The sequence below is a fragment of the Amblyomma americanum genome, chromosome 8 (genome assembly GCF_052857255.1).
Source record: "Amblyomma americanum isolate KBUSLIRL-KWMA chromosome 8, ASM5285725v1, whole genome shotgun sequence".
NCBI classification, from domain to species: Eukaryota; Metazoa; Arthropoda; class Arachnida; order Ixodida; family Ixodidae; genus Amblyomma; species Amblyomma americanum.
Window position 1 is genome coordinate 41,580,284 of NC_135504.1, and position 22,249 is coordinate 41,602,532.

The window sequence follows — 22,249 nt, forward strand, 5'->3', positions numbered from 1 at the left end:
AAACACCCATCGAGCAACTGTGGCGCAACCGAAGTGTAGAGATGCAGAGGGCTTCACGCTACACTTAACAAGCCACACCTCAGCTCCTAGTGTTAGGGACATCGGTTTATGGAGGCCGCGTATCGATGGCGGCGAAACGCAGAAGGCGCACGTGTGCTGTGCGATGTCAGTGCGCGTTGAAGGTCCCAAGGTGGTCGAAATTATTCCGGAGACCACGACTACGGCACCTCTTCCTCTTTTCTATCTTTCACTCCCACCTCCATCTCTTCACTCACTGCGCGGTTGAGGTGTCCGCGGAGAAGTGAGACACTTACTGCGCTGTTTCCTTCCCTAAAAACCAATTTTAAGCCTCCGCTACGGACCTTCTTTCTTCCTTCCTTCACTTCCTACTACCTCCCTTCCCTAGTGGCACAATTGACCTAGGCCTCCACCCAGGAATGAGACAGTCTAACAATGTGTTTCCTCTTCAAGAAACCAATTAGAGTGTCGCTGCATGGGAGCTCCCGTGAATACACTCTAAGAAAAAAACCGGCTCAAGGGGGGAGTAACGTCAACTTTAGTCCTCAAAAGGGCCCGTTAGTCTGCGAAAGGACCAACTGCGGCGAGCTGCGTGCCGTGTGCAAATTTGGAGGACCATTTGTTTAGTCCTGGCCCGAAAAGGACTAACGGGAGGACAAACTGCTCGCTTACTCCGCCGACCGATGCGCGCAAGCATGCATCCATGGATGCACTGGACCGCGAAGCGAAGCTGTCGCGCGCTATGGGAATTTCAGGCGCATGAAGAAATGTGGCGAAAACGCCATTCTTCATGTAGGTGGGCTGGTGGTCCATGCCCCACGTGCCGCGCTTGTTTGGAGGGCGAAGCGTCCATGAGCGGCATGGGTCCAGCGACAGCTCGGTGATCGCTATTTGGTGTAGTCAAGTTCATGCAAGCAACGGATAGCCGTTACGCCGAAATGCGCGTGTACACACACACACACACACACACACACACACAACACACACACACACACACACACACACACACACACACACACACACACACACACACACACACACACACACACACACACACACACACACACACACACACACACACACACACACACACACACACACACACACACACACACACACACACACACACGAGGAAAATTCGCTTCCACATATTGCTCACGCCTGTACTTGTTCTTTAAGTCACTAAAGAGGTCAGACATAAATGAGCAGCTTAGCAATTGTTGTAGTGCTGTTGTGTTTGTTTTTGCTGCATGTTCAACCTCCCTGCCATAGGCCTTCAGCACCAGCTCAAACACCAGCTGCAATTCAGAAAAACTCCTTCTCAGCCGCTGTGTGTGGCAAGCTGTGCTCTTCAGTGAAAAAGAAAAATAAGTTGCACAGGGTCGATTTTGCCTGGTCCAAAAAGCTGCTAAATCTGTCATGTTGGACTGTTGTCTTTTGAGCTGAACAAACATTCGCCGAAGGTCGTTCTTTCTGGCGGTGACCGCTACCATAGTCCGCTTTGTCAGCCCAGTCCATTTCATGTGGGACAGGCTCGTCGTCGTCCAGTTCTGAATTTTCTCTGTTTGCTTTCTCGGTGCATCCGTGTTTCAAAATGCTGCCGTTTTCTTCAAGCACATCTCGGTGGCGGCGATATAGATGCGATCTGTAGGATGAAAAATTCGAGTACGAGTTCGCGCAGCCTCCTATGCCGCAGAAAACATTTAAGTTTGGCTCTGCACTGTGAACTAATCCAATGTGCGTGACAACTTTCGTCAGCTGGAACGAAAAGAATGGGCACCTCGGGCAGTACTTCGCGTCCATCGTTGTAGTCGCAAGCCAAAAGACCGCAAAGAGACCCCGCAAACGCGGTGTGCCAATTGCCAGAAAGCCGCAGTTCCTGCATATACATCGGAATCACATCGCTTCAAGCGCAGTTGCCACCAACGGCCAGGGACACGAATAGACACGAACAGCCTCCTAGCGATAAAGCCGCTTGGCTGGCTTGGCTATAGCTTGGCATGTTTGTTGTTGTTTTGCCCTTTCATCATAATAATCAAATTCACTAGGTGCTAGAGCACCTAAGTCGCATTTAGTATAACTAAGTATTTTTGGTGTAATTTTATTTTGCAATAACCTTAGCAATTGGAGTGTCACGTTGTGCAAACTAAGCTGGCCAAGCCAAGCCAAGTCACCACAGTGCTCAGCCAAATTGAAAAAGGCGCATACTGGTACACGTGCTCGAGAAACTACTTCACGTCTCACTCAGCAACGTTCATTGCTGCGCAATTTCGCAGTAGTACATATACGTACGTCACCATGACGAGCAAGTGCCTGGTAACGTTCCGGGAAAGGAATTTTGTTTTGCCCTTTGATGGGACGCTTACACGGCGCGGGCTGGTTGAGCGCGTGAGAGACCATGAGCTGTTCCGCGGCATCGACGTTGCCACCCTCATCTTCACGGTGAGTAATTGTGTAAACTTATCTACGTGGTAGCTCCGTGACAAGTCAGTTGCCGTTCTCGGGTTCTTTTGAGGACTGGTGCTTATAGGCAGGTGCTTATTACATCCACGCGTGTAAATGTGTGTACCTTACTTATGCCTCGCGCTTTTGTCCACAGTGAATTACATAGTGCGTTGACAGTTTGCGTGTAATGTAAAGTTTAAAGCAATATCTCGGCATGCATGTGCTTCCCTATGCGTCATGCTCTAAAAATCTCCCTTTCCGTAAGGATCTCGTGTCACAACAAAGGTCGGCGAATATTAAAAATGCACACCTCAGCGCGCCGCTTAACACTAAGGCAGGTGTATAGAGAATTTTTCACATATTAATGCTTTATTTCAGTCGCGAGGTACAGGCCTGTCTAGAGCGCTGGAGCGGTGTAGTGCGGAGCAAACAAAGTGAAATCTTCACTCAACCGCTGTCAATGCTGCTTCGCACCAGCGCAAGCATTATCTCTACGACCAAATACCTGCGTGAAAATTCCACTTATTTAGTGCGATATGCAGGCATTCCTGTGCTCTAGGCAGACGTGCTGACGACTGCACACGAAATACCCGAGGTAGAGGGAAGTGTTGCTGGTTTTGCAGTATTTTATGGTCATTGCTCTTCTAAATTGACAGGTCCTGAATTCAGTGCGTAGCCCGTTGATTTAGGTCTCGTAATGCGATGCAGCAAGCATGCCAACATGCTCCGGAAAATAATGTGACACACTCATTTTGAATAGTTTAACTTTACATGGTTAGCTATTTTAGTATCATTCTCGTGTTTCCACAGATGTTCGAAGAAGATTTTAATGTTTTTGTTGACATACCTGAAGACTTCGAAATTCGGGACAGGGAAAAAATCAGTCTCCGAGGATTGCCTGGTTCGGTGAGTACATTTTCTTACCAGTAATAACTATTATTTTGTATATTTCAAATAATGCTGGAGGAGCATCATGCAGCAAGGAGGAGTGTCCAATTTATGTCTTCCACTGCAATCAATGGCAATCATTGTAGAAATGTATGGAAATGTTGGCCACAGTCTGTGCTCACTGTGTAGTATGCTCTTCTCTTGTTCTTTTCTTATTTTAACCTGGCACTTTAGGATTGCGGATGTTCTCGACGAGCCCCAGCAAGCGGAGCAATCCCGTGTCACTGCCACGTACAGCCTCACATACAGCCTGCCAGCTGTACCAAACGATATCCAATTCAGTATAGAGCCCACCAAAGTGGACAGTACTTCAAAGCACGCAGCAGAGTTGTCCAATGGCTCTATCATGACCTCTGCTTATACACCATGTAAGTTATTTGCAAGAATTTTTGACCATGTAGGGCAATGTGGAGATAACTTGGGCTACAAACTTGCGTGGCCATAAGCCATTTTAACGAGAAAGCATGAAGGAGCTCGTGGCGCAGAAAATCCTGTGTCGGCATTAGTGGACATGAGCAAGAAATTTTAATTTGTTGAAAAGGTGGCTATGTCACACATAGAGCGACGGACTTGAAAAGTGGATGAAATTAGAAAACTGGTGATTGTAAGGTTGCAATGTGCCTGGAACATCATTAGGACATCTAGACATATAAAGTGATCCATCGTATAAAGTCCAGCGCTTACAAACACGGACAGAGGACGAGACGAAACGAACTGAAGGCTTTTCAGTTTGTTTCGTCTCGTCCTTTGTCTGTGTTTGTAAGCGCTGGTTTTTATTTGATGGATCACCGCCAAATCGCCCAATCCTCAGTTCTGCATATGAAATGGATGAGTTGCCCCGAAAGGAAAATTGCGGTTAGTTGAGAATCGAATCCGTGACCCTTGGGTTGCGAGTCGGGCATGCTATTGGTATGTCATGTAGGAATGTTCAAAGGACTTGGTTAAAGAGGGCTGTAAATATGTGTGGTTTAGTCTTTCACATATTGATTGTGAGAGAGCAAGCAATGTCCTTGCTTATGTGAGCAAGGGGAACTGCTGTCACGTCGTAAACTTAAAGGCAGAGCTTATGTGTCCTCCCACGTCTTGCACCTAAGACACTGACTGCATCTGAAACTAAAATGTCTATGTGAGCCTACAAAAGAACGTCCTCACTGTGTACTGCCTTATACGTTTGTCTTAACTGTGCTAGGTACCCTGGCAAGCTGTACAATGAGGCTGCGTAAGCTCTGGTGTCCAGGTACCCAAACTTGGCTGACGCATCTGGCACCGGCTATGTAAGTAGGCAGCTGAAGCCCTTCAAACTAATCTTGTAGGGACAGCAGACTTTCTTAAATTAACAGGGCGGCCTAGGTGTTCTGAGTATAATAATAATGTCTTCTCTGTTTATCAGTGGTAGCCGTACCATTTTCAATGACTGTTTTGGGCGCCACTGATAGAGGCATTCACACCACAGTGCATGCTGCTGGCATGGCTGGCTGATTCTCTTTCATAAAATACTATCTCACAAAAAAAATGGGATAAAAAATTGTTCAGAAATTTCCTGTGGTACGTCGCTAGTGAGGAGGTCCTCTTTCCCTCTTGCTGCAGTAGCGGGGCAGTCATGAGTAATACTTGTTGGGGGGCTAGTTGGTGCATGTTTCCAGAAGATGGTTGTAGCGCCGAAAAAGACAGCAAATTTGGCACGCAATTTGAAGCATGTGGCAACAAAATATAAGGTTCCTGTGGTTTTTTCTACCCCAAAGAAACTGGCTGGCTTGTGCATTAAAACTGATCCCAACAAGGTAAACAAGACTGATTGTAAAAAGAAGCATGCAGCTCCGCTTGTTAAATGTGCCGTGGGAGTCGTATATCAGATTCCTCTCACATGCGGAAAGCACATTGGACAAACCGGCCGCTGTAATAACGACCAATTAGTGGAACATAATCGGGATTTACAAAATGCACTGGTTCTCATCTGCCACATCATTATAAAGCCTGCAGAGAAGAAAGGAAGATTAAGTGTGTGGCAAGGCTGAAAGAAGCAAAGGTTTTAAACAAGTAAGGACCAGACAGCCCGTGAACTGTTGGCGGCCTTCTATATTAAAAGAAACTGTAGCGATTGTGTTAGTGCCCCATCTATCTCCATTTATAAGAATGAAACTGCTTTTTTAGATACACGGACGTGAGATATGTGTGTGCCTAACCTATCTTTTATCCGGTTTTTTGTAAAACCCTCGCGCGCATGTGTGGTTCTTGCTACCCATCTTGATTTGTCCTTATATTCATTCGCATTCGCGGTGAATAAATAGTTGGAAGTTGTGCCTGTCCCGTCTTGCTTGCTATGTGTTGTCTTTTTCGGTGCTACAGCCGTCTTCTGGAGGTAGTCATGAAGACTGTCGAATAGGACGGTGTATTAAAGGGTTGTACGAGAGAGCTTGATAATCCTGGCCCAGCTTGTCTGGTTGGCATTTGAATTGAAGGGTCATTGGTTGGCCTAGTTATTAGAGAACTCCAAGTGATCAAAATTAATTCAGAAACTCCACTGTGGTGCCCATCGTAGCTGATGTGTCGTTTCAGGACATTAAAACAACAAAAAAGTTCGCCTCACAGTGAAAATATAATTGGAAAACAAAGCTTGAATTACTGGAAAGGAACTCTATGCTGCAAATTTGGTAATGTGCGCGCTACCATAAAAAAGTAATGTCGGCGAGAGATCAGTGTGGGTCCTTTAGTGTTTTTATGCTATCAAAAATGTGCTGCAATAAAATATGGAGTGTAGTGTGGTAATCTTCATCGATATAACCACTGACATGCGTCGCGTGCTGCCGCTCTCAAGGACGAAGAAGTTGTTCGCTGCCTTGCTCTTTCGCTACGCCTGACGCTTCGCTGCGAGTCTCCCCTGAGCGGCTGGAATCATCTGGGTTCACCGAATAAACACACCCCTACAATTGGTGCAGGTGCTGCTGGGTACGTTCCCGTCCACCCTGGAACTAAGAAGCCGCACGTTACCCTCTGCTTCCAGCATGCCGGATGACACTGCCACGACATCGTCGCCCCTCCCAACCACCGTGCTGTGTTCTGGAGCTCTACGGCAGCGTGATCCGTGCTTCTTCAGTGGCACAGCCGACCAGGACGTCGACGATTGGTTGGCGGCATATGAGCGCGTCAGTAGCTACAACAGATGGGACGACGCTATCAAGCTAAGCAATGTAATCTTTTATCTGACTGACGTGGCGAACCTCTGGTTTCGCAACCATGAGGCAGACCTGCCATCTTGGTCTGCATTTAAAAAGAATTTTGCAGAAGTGTTCGGCCGCCCTGCAGTTCGCAAGCTCCGGGCAGAACAACGCTTGCGTGAGCGCACTCAGCAAGTCGATGAGTCGTTCACTAGTTATATAGAGGACATCGTGGACCTATGCAAGCGTGTCGATCCGCTAATGACTGAAGCGGATAAGATCGAGAACATCATGAAAGGCATCTCTGACGACGCGTGCCAAATGCTCTGGGTAAAAAATCCTGCCACGGTGAGTGACGTGATCAAGCTTTGCCAGAGCTACGACGTGCTTCGTAAGAAGCGCGCTTCTACCCGGCGGTCCGGTGTTAGAGACGACGCCATCTCTACACTTGCGCTGGGCGGTTCTACCCCATCAGAGGACAGCCCTTTACTTCAGCAAATCAAAGCCTTCGTTCGAGAAGAGGTCGCCCGCCAGCTATCGCTGGTCCCTCAGTTACAGGATAGTGGCCGCCTTGTTCCTGACATGGCTCCGTCTTTGGCCCCTACCATACGGCGTGCCGTTCAAGATCACATCGCTGACGTTCTTCCTCCCAGCTCCATGCTCCCGCCCAGCCCTGTGCTGCCGCCCAGCCCCGTGCCAGCGCAAGTAACGGCACCACTGACTTACGCCCAAGTTGCGGCCAGGCCGCTCATGCCATCAGCATCTCTTTCCTACCAGGCCGCTCCTTCCAACCTTCCTTCGCCTTTGCCTGGGTCTGCATTCCATGTCCCTATTCCAAGGGTACGCCAACGCCCTACGAACCCTTGGCGTACCGCGGACAACCGACCAATCTGCTACTCTTGCGGGCTGCCGGGCCATGTCGCACGCCTTTGCCGCCAACGCCTTCCACCTTCTCGACCTGAACTATGGAACTACTCCTACAATACAGACCAGCCCTCGCCGAGAAATCCGCCCAGTTCCGAATTTGTATCTCGTGACAATCAAACGTACACAGCTCGCCGATCACCTTCCCCTCGTCGCCGTTCCCCGTCCCCACTCCGACGTTCTACCGGCACCGTTGAGGGAAACTAACAGTCGCAGTTCCCGGGGCAAGAACTGCGCTTGGTTCGAACTCTTCAAGTCCTCGGTGTTCTCCCACTAACGTAATTCAAGTGTTTGTCGACGGCGTCGCAGTACTCGCTCTAGTCGACACGGGCGCTGCCGTATCAGTCATCAGTGAAGCTCTTTGCCGTCGTCTTCGTAAGGTGACCACCGCACTTTCCGACTTTTCGCTTCGCACCGCCTCATCACAGCGCATTCATCCCTCAGCGGCGTGCACGGCCCGTGTTCTCATCGAAGACGTCTTATACACCATCGAGTTTATTGTACTGTCTCGCTGCTCACACGACATCATCCTGGGCTACGATTTCCTTTCCACTCATCATGCCGTTATTGACTGCGCCCGCGCGGAAGTTTCCTTTTTACCTCTTTGTGATACCGTCTTGTGTGACGTCCCTACCCGGCCTGCAAAACTCCTCGTCGCCAGTGACACAGACATTCCTCCATTTTCTGCTGCCCTCGTTCCACTCTTCTGTGAAAGCGTTATTAGTTCGACTGTCTTCTTCACACCTTCCGACGCCGCTTCACGCCATCCCTGCCTCCTGCTTCCATTTGCGGTCCTCAAGATCGAAGATGGCCTTAGTGCAATGTACGTCTCAAATCCATTTTCGTGCCCGTCCGTCCTGCTACGCGGCGAGTGTCTCGGTCGTATTGAAGAACTTGATCCCGCGCTTGTAAATACTCTTCCTGCAACGCCTACTTCATTAGACGTTAATGTGCTCAGCTCTTGCGATACAGCGACCGCTTCGACGCCACCCGATGTTCTTCAACAAGCTATTGACGCAGATCTCCCACCCGCACAACGCGATCAACTCGCTGCTCTTCTACAGAACTTCACTTCTGCCTTCGACCTTCCTCACACTGCTCTGGGTCGCACGTCTGTCGTTACACACGCAATCGACACTGGTACAAACGCACCTTTACGACAGCGTCCTTATCGCGTGTCGGCCTCTGAGCGCCAAGTCATTGCTGACAACGTGGACGACATGCTTCGCCGGGGCGTCATACAGCCATCTAACAGTCCATGGGCTTCTCCGGTTGTTTTGGTCACCAAGAAAGATGGTTCCATCCGGTTTTGCGTCGATTACCGTAGGCTTAACAAAATCACGCGCAAAGATGTCTATCCTTTGCCGCGAATCGACGACGCCTTGGACTGTTTACAGGGAGCCGAGTATTTCTCCTCTTTGGATTTGCGCTCCGGCTACTGGCAGGTACCGATGGCTGATAATGACCGCTCGAAAACTGCCTTTATAACACCGGATGGATTATACGAGTTCAACGTTATGCCCTTTGGCCTCTGCAATGCCCCGGCTACTTTCGAGCGCCTGATGGACACTGTTCTTCGTGGACTCAAGTGGCAGACCTGTCTTTGTTATCTGGACGACATCGTAGTTTTTTCTGCCGACTTTTCTTCTCACCTTCTCCGCCTAAAGGATGTCCTCACGTGTCTCGCCGGCGCTGGGCTTCAGTTGAATTTGAAGAAGTGCCACTTTGCCGCTCGAAAACTCACAATTTTAGGCCACGTAGTTTCTAAGGACGGCATTCTTCCCGACCCCACCAAACTTCGCGCAGTTGCAGAGTTCCCGAAGCCAACCTCCCTGAAGCAGCTTCGGAGCTTTATCGGCCTCTGCTCCTACTTTCGACGTTTCATCTTGAACTTCGCCTCTATCATCGCTCCTCTGACCCAGCTCCTTGCCGGCAGCTCCGACCTTTCCGCCTGGACTCCAGCCTGCGATAAAGCCTTTGACACTTTACGCCGCCTTTTGGTTTCGCCGCCCATTCTACGCCACTTTGATCCGGCTGCGCCTACGGAGATCCACACTGATGCCAGCGGTATTGGGCTTGGTGCCGTCCTTACCCAACGTAAGCCTGGTTACAGCGAGTATGTTGTGGCATACGCCAGCCGAACATTGACAAAGGCAGAATCTAATTATTCAGTCACAGAAAGGGAATGTTTGGCCATTATTTGGGCTATCGGAAAATTTCGTCCTTATGTGTATGGTCGACCGTTTTACGTTGTGACCGATCACCACGCTTTGTGCTGGCTTGCCTCTCTGAAAGACCCATCCGGTCGCCTTGCTCGCTGGGCTCTTCGTCTCCAGGAGTTTGACATTCATGTCATTTATCGATCAGGGCTGAAGCATACGGACGCGGATGCTCTTTCCCGCTCGCCATTGCCTAGAGATAATTCGTCTGACCACGTCTGTGCCTACGATATGTCGACTCTTACAACTATCGACATGGCTACCGAGCAGCGGAATGACCCCTGGATCAATGCACTTTTGAATTTTCTCTCAAGTCCTACTCCCGGTCATTCCTCCAAAGCGCTCGTCCGCCAAGCACACCACTTCTCCATTCGTGACGGTCTTCTCTATCGCCGCAATTATTTGCTTGATGGACGGAAGTGGCTTCTAGTCATCCCGCGTCATCTCCGCGCCGACATTTGTGCTGCGTACCATGGTGACCCACAATGTGCTCACGGTGGCGTATTGAAAACCTACACACGCCTACGTCTGCGATTTTACTGGCGTGGAATGTACCGCTTCGTAAGACATTTCGTGCGCGCTTGCGAATCTTGTCAACGCCGAAAAACTCCTCAGAAGTCCTCTGTTTCGTTGCAGCCGTTACCCTGCCCTGCTCGTCCGTTTGACCGCGTTGGCATAGATCTCTATGGCCCTCTTCCGACTACTCCTGCTGGAAACCGGTGGATTATTGTGGCAGTAGACCATCTGACTCGCTACACTGAAACATCACCGTTACCCTCTGCCTCTGCAAGAGACGTTGCTTTGTTCATTCTCAACAACTTGATTCTTCGCCACGGGACTCCGAAGGAACTGCTCAGTGACCGCGGACGCGTTTTCTTGTGCGACGCTCTCGAGGCCCTACTGAAAGAATGTCGCATCATTCATCGCACCGCTACTTCTTACCACCCTCAGACGAATGGCCTGACAGAACGCTTCAACCGTACTCTGAGTGACATGCTGGCCATGTACGTCAACGACGCTCATTCCAACTGGGACCACGTTCTTCCCTTCGTAACCTACGCGTACAACACTGCGATACAGACCACCACTGGATTCTCTCCCTTTTTTCTTCTTTACGGGCGCGAGCCAACCTGCACAATGGACGCGCTTTTTCCCTACCGCCCTGATGTTTCTGAATCGACGCCACTCTCGGACGCCGCCCAGTATGCAGAAGAATGCCGTCAGCTCGCTCGTTCGCTCACAAAGGAAAATCAATGGCAACAAAAACACCATCGTGACACTGGTGAGGCGCCTTCATATGCGCCCAACTCCCTGGTGTGGCTCTGGGTTCCTGCCACAACCGCCGGCCTGTCACAGAAGCTTCTTGCTCGGTATCACGGTCCATACCGAGTGCTTCAAAAAACATCTCCTGTGAACTACGTAGTTGAGCCCGTTACGCCATCTGCGGACTTGCGTCGCCGTGGACGCGAAATAGTTCATGTGGACCGAATCAAGCCCTACTACGATCCGTCTGTCCTTTCGGCACCATGAGTCGCCAGGATGGCTCCTTCTCTGCCCGGGGGGAAACTGTAGTGTGGTAATCTTCATCGATATAACCACTGACATGCGTCGCGTGCTGCCGCTCTCAAGGACGAAGAAGTTGTTCGCTGCCTTGCTCTTTCGCTACGCCTGACGCTTCGCTGCGAGTCTCCCCTGAGCGGCTGGAATCATCTGGGTTCACCGAATAAACACACCCCTACAGGAGCAATATCTATAGCTTCTCATGAGGTATTTTTATGTCCATGGGTGTTTACTGGTAGCTTGTGATCAACACCATCACTGTTAGCATGTATTTAATTGTACTGTGATTGCTTTTGTCAGTGCAAGTAGTAATGCTTGCATTGTGTGGGATGTTTTAAACACAGGACTCTTGGCGAGAAGCTCTCCGTTTCAAGGCAAAATATGAGCGGAGAAAAATCCGTATCCAGCAGAATGATGGGGCAGATTCTCCACCGTCAAAAAAACCAACGAAAGATGGGAAAGTGGCCACGGTTGGCGGAAATGCCCTGCAGCGTGTTTTGAGGCCGTCTGTGGCATGCATTTGGATTTCATATAGTCCTTGTGCTGAAGACAGCCTGGTGTGCAGTGTGAAGTAGGCTCCTTTTGCTTGCAGGCAACTGCACCAGACGGGGAGGATGAGGAGAGTATTGCTGGCCACATCGAAGGAATGAAGTCCGCGGTACAAAAAGCTCGGACAGACATGGCTTACATAATAGACTGTATGCGCCGTACATTTCCTACCCGAAGGAAGTGGATTGGATCCGAGGATCCATCAGTGGAAGTGGCAATACAGAAATTTCCAGCATTGGCCATGAGCTCAATTGTAAGTTCAGTAACTAGACCATCAGTTAGCGAAGCAAGGAAAAAGAAATTTTCTTTTTCTTTTTCTCTTTTGTCTTTCTTTCTTTTAATCCTTTCCTTTTTTGATTTCAGTTGCGGTGCCTGCACTTTGCATTCCATCTTAGTGGAGGCGAAATACAAAAGTGTGGATATGCTGTGTGACGTCAGTGCATGTTTAAGGACCTCAGATGGTCTACACTGTCTGGAGCCTTTCACTACGGCGTCCCATATGGCCTGAATCGTCTCGGGACGTTAAACCCGCTAAAGCAATTAGGCGGAAGTGGTCTATATGTGCAGAAAATTCAGCTCAAATTTATTTCTCTTTGCCTCAGTGGAGACCTGATTGAATGGCTCGCACTGTTTGAATTTCAGAATACACCTAGGGTTGGTTCAGTGTAGCATGCCCTGATTCCACATTCTGGTCTTTTTGTTTTTGTTGCTCGACTTCTGCTGTTTAGTCGTTTATTTATTGCACGGTTCTTGTATGTGCTTCAAGTTGGTACTACTGGTGTTTGCTGGTGACCGCTGTTACATGGTGGACACTGAAGGGAAATATCGAACTAAGCAAAACAGTCAGGATATTCGTGAGGGACCGTACTTATACTTTCGATGCACTGCATAGTACCTGCATTGCAGAGAAAATCCACACAATGAAAGTCCAAAGATCATTCCACATTTAAGCGGAAATGCCACAGGAAAAAAAACAATTTTAAATAGTCCATCCAGAGCAGTGAAATTTTGTGTGCTTATACTGCTTTTCTGCTCTTTTCAGGACACTAATTAGTTCTCTTGTAGTGCGCACTTTTGCTCAGTGCTGCTAACAGGCCTCAAAAAACAATTTGTGTAGGTTTAATCTTACTTGAACCTGGTTATAACTAGAAAAAGCATTCGTGGGTGGTCCAACTCGCTCATCCATTGTAGATGAAGGCGGCAGACACAACCATTTTGTTGCAGCTTCTAATCACATGATCACCATGACGTCACACATGGTGGTGACGCCACCAAAGGCCAAAGGTTCTTTGCCACGGCAACTATTCCCTGTTGAATCTCTCCGTAACCAGCCAACTTGGGCTCTCTCCTTACTGGTGGCAGTGCTCGGCAAAGCCATCTACCGGTTGCGTGCCTTAAGTCACAGCCACTGTGCCACTCTGCGGGTAGTGTTATAAAAGCTCAGAGGGCCTATAAAACACTACTAGGAAAGTTGGAGCCAGGGGAATTTCTGAGTTGTACCTGGAGTAGTAGAGCTTTTGCTCTAAAAAGGCCCTTTTGTAGAGCTTTTGCTCTAAAAAGGCCCTTTTGTGCGCATGCTTTCTCATAGAAAATGTTCACTGGGAACTACCAGCAGTAGCTTATTTTATAGCTTACTAACTATAGAATGCAGGGAAATAGCCCTGATGTAGTGATGGAAGTTCCTGGTGTGAAAAAAAAATTGTGATGTTATTGTTATGTTTTTGGGACTCATTACTGTTGTATCGTTTCTATACACTTGCATTAGAGATACTGCAATTCTTAGGCGACATCTGAAGCTACACAATGCAAAGGACACATTTGCCAAGTTTCAGTGCGATACGAAAAGTGCAAGTACCAAAAATTCTGGGCGGACTTCGAAAATTTGCACCCAGGATCTTTTGTAAGTCTCCATTCCATATCACGGTGAAACGTCGCAGATGTGTTCTGTAGAATGTGTATGTGTAACTTGCAAATATCTATTCAGAATTTCAATATCTCTGCTACAAGTTTAGAGAGGCTTCAAACTACACTAATCTAAGTAATGATTCTGAAAAACTAAAGGGTAACATCATCACAATTTATTTTTCCCATACTAGAAAAACTTTCATGACCAAATTTGAGCTAGTTTCCGGCATTCTACAATTATTAAGCCGCAAAATTAGCTGTTGCTCTTCGTACCCAGTGAAAATTTTCAATGTGAAATCGTGCACAAAAGGTTCTTTGTTTTAATCTTGTTAGCAACACTGAGCTAAAAGTAATCCTTCTACAAGGAAAATAATTATTGTTCTGAAAAAGGTAGAAAAAACAGTATAAGTGCAGTTTCGTTGTTCTAGATAGATTAGTTAAAAAGATTTCTTTTAGTAGCTTCTCTCGTTAAAGTCCCCACGGAAAATGAAGCACAGTGACAATATTTGTATGATGCATTTGTAATAGAGCTCTACGGCCAATGAGAGGTGCCACCTGCCTGCCGGGGGCACTGGTGCATCTCTTAAAGGGACACTGAGACGAGCCCTATAAATTTTTTTTAGCAAAATCTGATAGTTCGGCATTTCATGCTACCAGTCATTTAAATGCTTACTGCTCATAGAAAACCTGTGCTGAAGTTTGTTGTGTCGACCACTACATTTCAATACGCAGCCTAGCAGTGAGAGGTGTAAGCAGTTTCTGGCACACTCATAGTGCTTCCTACCTGCCCTTATTGCATGAGCTTCCACACATTGTGAAGGCCACACTAGGCGAGCATCACTAATTTGGTCTGCAGGGACTGCCTTCTGTGGCTATGCTGAGCAGGAAAGGGAAAGGCGGGTCTTTGTTTAGTGAAGGCTGGAGAACTGAGGAGCAAGTGTCAATCTGCAGCAGAATAAAGTCCCGAAGAGAACGGGGACTAGGGGGATCAGCTCGCATAATAAATGCCCCCGCCCTTTTTTTTATGGAGCCATGCAAACAATTCTTAGATATGGCTGAACCAAGCCTTAGCTCTCTCTCGCTCACCTCATCAACTGCGCACTTTAAGCGGGATTCACACGAGAGAGGATTCTACCCCTATCGAGCGGGGAGGTGTGTACACATCACCAGAAATTGACGTCCTTGGGCGCCAGCCCAGGGGTGCCTGGCCTCTGGGATATGGGTCCTTTTGCTTGGCCAGCACAAAAGCTTCCTCGGTTGGAGGGGGTAAGCGGTCATTTTGTTGTAGTTTTGGGCCATAATATTATTTTAAGAGAATTTTGTTTCTACAGGTCTGGGAATATTCACTACAAGCACAGGAGCTGCTTTCTTGTGCTTCGGCACACTCTAATATAGTCAAGCAAGCTATTGACAGCTTGTCTCGAATCTGCTCTTTTGAGGTCACGTAATCACGTATTTAAGTTTTAACAAGCTAGTTGAAACGGTTGTTGTTAGCTGGGTTCCCCTGTGCGGTTATCACTTCATGCTGAGGCAGTTTTCTAAAAAAAGAAATGGTGCATATTGTGGAAGCAATGCAAAGAGAAAAAAATGATGCAGCTAAACTCGAAATACCATATGCACATAAGGTTGCTCATGAAAAAGAAAATAGCTGACAGACATGGTATACAAGTTGTGTTTGCTGCTGATCAAAAGCTCGCCCAAATTTTGTTGCACATTTTGTGCTATGGAAGAAAAAAGGGCCAAAAAGTTTGTGCCATGTTGGAGCCGGGTTGTTTATGAAATTCTGTTGACCTGTGGGAAGACCCATGTAGGCCAACGAGGCACCTACGTTTGTGGTCATTAACATGTACAGAAGAACATTTATTACAGCATTGTGGCCACGGATGCATGTGGTAAAGATTTTGCACCAGAAAGTTGTTGGAAGCTTATGCATAAAAAAAAAGGAAATGCACTAGCGAAGTATCTGTACAGCTCTTAAAAGCCAAATTGTGGATCTTGAAATTCTATGCATGAATGCATACTGTTTACAGCTGTTCATTCTGCATGTGTGTTGTTTTTTTTATATTTCCTCACCTGAAAAACAAATTGCATAAAGCAGATAAAGTGGGCAATGTGTGATGCCTGTTTGTCTTGCGCTGGCGCTTTACTGCTACTTAGAACTATGAACCATCTTGCCTGACAGCAAGCTCCGCTACTACTTTACATTCTGCCTGAACTATTGTTCTTGGTTTATGTCTAGTTAACCCCAAATTGGCAGCTATCACTTCAAGAATGTGTTTGATATACAGGTCTATTGCTTAATTTGTTATGCCTTCTAGTGTGAAATGTAGCAGCGCATTGCTTGGGTAGTTAGTGTGGCGCACCTTTTATTTTGGTTATCTCCAGTGCAGCCATTCTGGGATGACAACGCACTTTCCTTGATGCCTCTTGAAGGCACTAATATAGTCTGCATGCAGTAAAAAGTTGGCTGGAGCAGGACCTTCGGACTGAAGCATATTGTAACAAGCAATAAAGATCAGAATTTATTTTTCATTTAATTTTGGTGCTCTTTTTATGTCTCCATGTTTCATGTCACTGTATTTAAAATTCATTCGCCACTCTTTCAGAGACAACAGTCACGGCAGCAGTATGCCTGTTGCGAAGCTTGGTGAAAGAAAGAGTGGAGACTTTCGTCCGCCCATTTGTAAGTTTCTAAAACCGCATGTGTGAGCAGCAATGTTTTTTGGGATGCTGGGGGCATGCAGTTCTTTTTTCTCCTTGAGAATGCATTTGCCTTTACTTTTGTTTCTTAAACAAGTTAAACAAATATACCGTGTCAGACTGAAGAAAACAAATACACAGTATTTGATATAATAACATAGCTTTGGATACTAGCCTTCATATTCTTGTTACATGGGAATTTTCAGTGGTTTCTTAATCAAGTTAAACAAATATACTGCATCATGCTGAATAAAAAAAATACACAGTATTTTATATAATAACATGGCTTTGCATACTAGCCTTCATACTAATGTCACATGGACATTTTCAGAGGCTATGTAGTCCAGAGGCTTAGAAATTCTCAATTGCTATCGAACTCGAATCAGGTGTGCTGCTACAGTAAACTCTATCACCATTGAAGGATTCCATCTCACACTGAGGCATAGTGGCGTCACTATCGCAGCCAGTCATTGTTCAGGCATCCAAGCAATTGACTAATAAATGACCTGCAGAGCAGCTGACTTGGTTTAAATGCAACATTTTTGCTTAGGTGGCCTATTTAGCTAATTAGCTCTAGTAAGCCACCTTTTAATATGTATTAAGCATTATGGAGGGACAAGCTTGCAAATGCTTCCTTTACATGCAAGGCTGGAGGTGTCTGAACTTGGGATTTCTCGAATGATTTGCAAAACACTCTTTTCTAAAACTTGTGTGTGCGTTTGTTCTTTTTTTACAGGATCCTGCAGCTGTGCACTATATCCCAACTGTAGTGCACAGCGGAGGCGTTCTGACAACGTCAGATTTTTCTGTTTGCCTTGAGAAGATTTGTGTCAACGAGACAAGCCTGCTGGCGGCACTTGCAACACAGATGGCCTTGTACTGGGCATTTAATATCGTTTTTGACAAAAAAGCACAGCGGTCATTTGACTTGCTGTGCAGGCTCATCAACGTCGACAGTGGCCTACGGCCAACACCACTTGTGCGTTTGGCACAAACTGTTTTGGGAAAATAAAAATTCTCAAGCTGAAATTAAATTGTCCAGTTTCACATTCCTACACATGTTCGTGGAGTGGTGAGAAGCACAGCCAACCTCAGCTAGCATGCCTGCATGGGTCTGGCAAGGATAACCATGTCATCCACAGGTGGATGAAAATTTTGTCTCAATGGATTAATGATTAGTCCCTGGAAAATCATTCAAATGGATCAACAGTTCATCCTGAGGCGGGAACATTTCCTCTCTCAGGGACCATTTCTGACGATAAACAGATAATCCTGAGGGAGTAACATTTGCTCTCCCAGGGATCATTTCTGAGGATCAGCTGTTAGTCCTTAGAGGGTAACATTTGCTCCCTCAGGGATCATTATCAAGGATCAAGTGTTAGTCTCTTGAGGACCATCTGCAAGGTGCAACCATTAGTCTCTCAGCAGTTAGTCCTTCAGAGACTAACTGTATATCCCCTTGCAGTTGATCCCCAAAAGGACGAATGGTTGTGGCAAATCACTTGGTCCCCCAAAGGACTAACCTCCCTACCCCTTTTAGTCCTTTTTTTTTTAGAGTGTAGACGAGTCTACTTTCCGCCGGCTGAGACACTAGACAAAGGTGAGGAATTATACCTCCGAAAGCTACAAGCTCTGACAACAATCCACAAAGACTACACGCAATAGATCCGGAGTCGACTCACAATTCAAATTCTGCGGGGAGAAGGCGGACCTGTACCATACGGTATGGGCCTGCCAACGAAATCAGGTGGTCACTGTTAATAACCAGCTAACGCAGAATTGGTGGGAGGCAGCTATGACCAGCTCGGGCGAAACGAGTCAAAAAGAACTCATCGAAAGAGCACCGACAGCGGCCTACGCCAATCGGGTTCCGGACTGAGAGCTCCAACCGCCGCTACAACCTCATAAAAAAAAATGCATTAAAATATATTCACCACCACCAGAAGGGTCGATGAGGCGGTTATGAGGAGAGTAAAGGATGATAATAATAATAATAATAATAATAGTAATAATAATAATAATAATAATAATAATAATAATAATAATAATAATAATAATAATAATAATAATAATAATATTAATATTATTATTATTATTAAGATCACCCGCCGCGGTGGCGCAGTGGTTAGGGCGCTCGGCTACTGATCCGGAGTTCCCGGGTTCGAACCCGATCGCGGCGGCTGCGTTTTTATGGAGGAAAACCGCTAAGGCGGCCGTGTGCTGCGCGATGTCAGTGCACGTTAAAGATCCCCAGGTGGTCGAAATTATTCCGGAGCCCTCCACTACGGCGCCTCTTTCTTCATGCCTTCTTTCCCTGCCTCCTTTATTCCCTCCCTTACGGCGCGGTTCAGGTGTCTAACGATATATGAGACAGATACTGCGCCATTTTCTTTCCCTCCCAAAACCAATTATTATTATTATTATAACTAAAGATCAAAAGGAAAAAAGAAAAAATGTTTTTGGCGAACGAAAATGGCCAGTATCCGTCTCACATCTCGGGGGACACCGGAGCGCGCCGTAAGGAAAGAGATAAAGGAGGGACTGAGAGAAGAAAGGAGGGAGCACGGTGCCGTAGTGGCGGGCTTCGGAAAAATTTTGACCTCCTGGGGACCTTTAACGCGCACCGACATCGCACAGCACACGGGCGCCTTAGCGTTTCGCCTCCATCGAAACGCAGCCGCCGCGGTCGGGTGAGAACCCGGGTACTACGGATCAGTAGGCAAGTGTCCTAACCACTGAGCCACCACGGCGGGGTGAGAGTAAAGGCGCAGTTACTGCCTCTGTGATAAGTGCATAAAGAGTACATGCGCCTCCCAACGAACTCTCGTGGCTAGGAGCTGAGCTGCCGCTGAAGCCGCAGGGGTCACGGACTAGGGACGTTTCCTTGCATTTCTTGCACGTTTCCTCTCCTGTAAATAGCCTTGAATAAATGTTTTTCACCGCCACTTTTTGGTGTGATTTGCGGTTTACGCCAGGTATACCGAAGTGCTTCTGAACCAGAACTGTCGTTAGAATGCTCCGCCTTTTAAACAACTGCTCGAAGCCAGCAGGGCGGTTCCGCATGGTAACCACACTAAGCAATCAGCGTCTGCCTCCTCACTCGTGAACTTGAGCATGAGCAGGAACAGCAGGATGATCATGAGGATGCAGAGGAAGCAGTTGCAGCACAGGATGAAGCACACCCGTCGGTCCTCCTCCTTCTCCCTGCGTCGTTGAACAAGCGAAGCATTTGATCAGAAAAAAATGTTATTCCACCTCACTAGAATAATCTGTAGCGTCGATAAATAGTATCTACAATTGTCTTTTTTTTGCATCGATCTAGAAATGTATATAAATCTGCGCTATGAATTTCATTCTCGAAACTTCAAATCATTTGAAAGCGGGGAAGAAAATATTCTTTACAAATCTTCTCACACGTCTATTTTAATTATGTACTGAGAGATGTATGTAAATCTTTTACCTGAATTTACGTTTCGAAATTTCAAACCGTTCGAAAGTAAGGAAGAGAAGTTTTTTTTACAAATCTTCTCACAGGCCTCGTTTATTTCTGTACTGAGAGGTGTGTATAAATCTTTGCCCTGAATTTACGTCTCGAATCGTCAAACCGTTCACAAGTTGGGAAGAAAAAGTCTTTAAAACTATTCTCACGCGTCCCGTTTAATTCTGTACTGGCAGTTCCACTGGTTTGCCAATTACTTACCAATAGGTACAAGCTTTCTCCTGGCCAATCTACCCTGGCCTTGCGCTCTGCTTCCTCAAAGTAGAATGCTTAGAAAAGGAGTCTCAACTTTTGGGGGGGGAGACCAAAGGTGGCCATCCTCTCCTTAGGCCGCTACAAATGAAATCAGCATCATCATTTCTACAGAGATGCAGTCGCATGGTGTAGGTTAAACGCTATACTACGTCTAGGCAAAACCATGCATAATAGATGAGTCAATATGCAGCCAGCCTGCAATTCCCAGGCTGCTCTGGAAATGTTTCAGTGCACGCCTGAAATCTGAGGCCGCTTGGTTCGGGATCGACGCGAGGGCATATTGCGAACGGTTAGAAGCACGCATATGGTTGATAGCATTCCTTGCCAAACTGGTTTCTATGGAGCACATTCGGTATAATCAACTTAGGACGACATAGTTGCACGCCAGTCGGTCGGACATTATGAACAACAAAAACCGCAAAAAAGAGACAAAACAGAGACAGGCACAACAAATGGCGGTTATGGCTTTGTTGTCGACTGCCTCTGCCCAGTCACTTTTTTTAGTTTTTCGTTCTTCACTAAGAGCACGCCGCGCGTGGCTTCGACAGGGAGCAGAAAACTAAGCATAGAAGCGCAAGCAGGAGGCGTGGGAAAGCACTACGGGTCACCCTAAAAATGAGCTTCCTCTTAACGCTAGACTGTGTGTTACTGCACTGCTATCAACAAAGAAAACTTCATCTCAGGTTTCCTACAGCGTCGACAGGTGAGGGGATGACTTCACAGTGCTACGCTCGTTTTAAAGCGGCTCGTTATCGCGTATCTTATTTCTAGCTACTCAGGCCGGTGAGCTCTCGGGCACCTGCCAGCCCTAGGCCTGGTTTGCGCGCGAATGGCTTTTCGAAGCATAAAAGTTGCGTATTTAAGTCCCGTAGACCGATGCCCTTCACAATATCCTTTCACAGGGTCAGCTAAACCTGTTTCAAGGACTATACACAGAAAAATTACAAAAGAAAGACCTACTTACTCGCTTTCAGCATCTCGCCTTGTGACGACCACGCTCTGAACACTCTGTTCTGTTGCAAAAAACAAGAAAGAAAGATGGAGACTAAGGTAAAAAGAGAATGACAAGAAATAGAGAAGGAAGGAAGAAAAGAGGAAGGCGAGAAAAGAAAGAGTGAAGAAAGAAATGAACAAAAGAAGGAATTAATGAATTGAGCAAGGAAGGAAGGAATCGGTGTCATGAATTAGTGCTGTTAATAATGTATTATTTTCATCATTTAGGCAATGATTATACTCAATAATTTGGTTATTTAATTAAAGTGTTAATCACCCTGACTCGATAATGTTTAATCATTGACTTTATATACTTCAACGCACCACTCTTTCGATCATGACTGATTGCGTCAGATTCGTCGATACAATCTGCGGACACAACATAGCCTGGTAATGCTTTTGCATAAATAAAATAAATTTTATGGTCAATACGCTGCGCTTAAGGCAAGAAAAAGCAACCAACAGCGCTCACACGAGTTTATGCAAAATGGTAAGGCTTAACTGCAAATAAATCTTCCGTAAAAAAATCACATGTTCTTCTTCGTTCTCTTACAGAGCGCACCTGTCTTTTTTTTTTCTAACCGGTATCTCGGTTCCCGCTTCGTCTGCACTGTTCTGAAGATCAAACATAAGACGTCACAGAAAAAGTTGCGAGTTTGCTTAGCAACAAAACATATTAACGATATTTGAGATAGATTCAAACAAGTTTCGTGATGTCCAGCTAATAGCTAAAAGCGCTAACTTTTGACCCTCAGAAATAATCCTCCTATTAGTCCAACCGAGAAGACTCTAGCGATTGATGCAACGAGTCAGAGGGCTGGTGCCCATGGGCTGTCAAGTCGACGCGTGATCAGCATTAAGTTACCATTTCGCCATGAGAGCAGACAGCAGGCCACGGTAAAAAAGCACCAATGAGTCTAATTAAAATTTACCTTTTTGAGACCGATTGTTGCGAAACCAGACCGGTATTAGGCACCCGACTTTGCGCTCCTAACACTGTTCATAGCATTTGGTTTGCTAGATCGGCAGTCTTAGCAACAAACTAGAAAGAAGCGCGAGCTGCGGCAACTGCGCGCCAA

At 46.7% G+C, this 22,249-nt stretch overlaps 2 protein-coding genes across 3 annotated transcripts in view; one reads left to right on the forward strand and one right to left on the reverse strand.

The window, feature by feature from the left end:
- LOC144100246 (uncharacterized) overlaps positions 1–21,217 on the reverse strand; it is a 56,213-nt gene extending 34,996 nt beyond the window's left edge. For both annotated transcript variants that reach the window (XM_077633256.1, XM_077633255.1), the window contains exons 1-2: positions 21,142–21,217; positions 19,524–19,627 (exon numbers count right to left, since the gene is read on the reverse strand). In XM_077633256.1, coding sequence (XP_077489382.1) covers positions 19,524–19,563 — 40 coding nt within the window. In that variant the 5' untranslated portion in view covers positions 19,564–19,627; positions 21,142–21,217. The remainder of the gene's footprint in view (positions 1–19,523; positions 19,628–21,141) is intronic.
- LOC144101483 (uncharacterized) lies at positions 1,976–17,469 on the forward strand. The gene is made up of 7 exons (XM_077634663.1): positions 1,976–2,460; positions 3,274–3,369; positions 3,586–3,779; positions 4,601–4,685; positions 11,862–12,071; positions 16,330–16,406; positions 17,160–17,469. The coding sequence occupies exons 1-5, from the start codon at positions 2,417–2,419 to the stop codon at positions 11,917–11,919; spliced, it is 477 nt and encodes a 158-aa protein (XP_077490789.1). The 5' UTR covers positions 1,976–2,416; the 3' UTR covers positions 11,920–12,071; positions 16,330–16,406; positions 17,160–17,469.
- Positions 21,218–22,249: the final 1,032 nt, after the last annotated feature.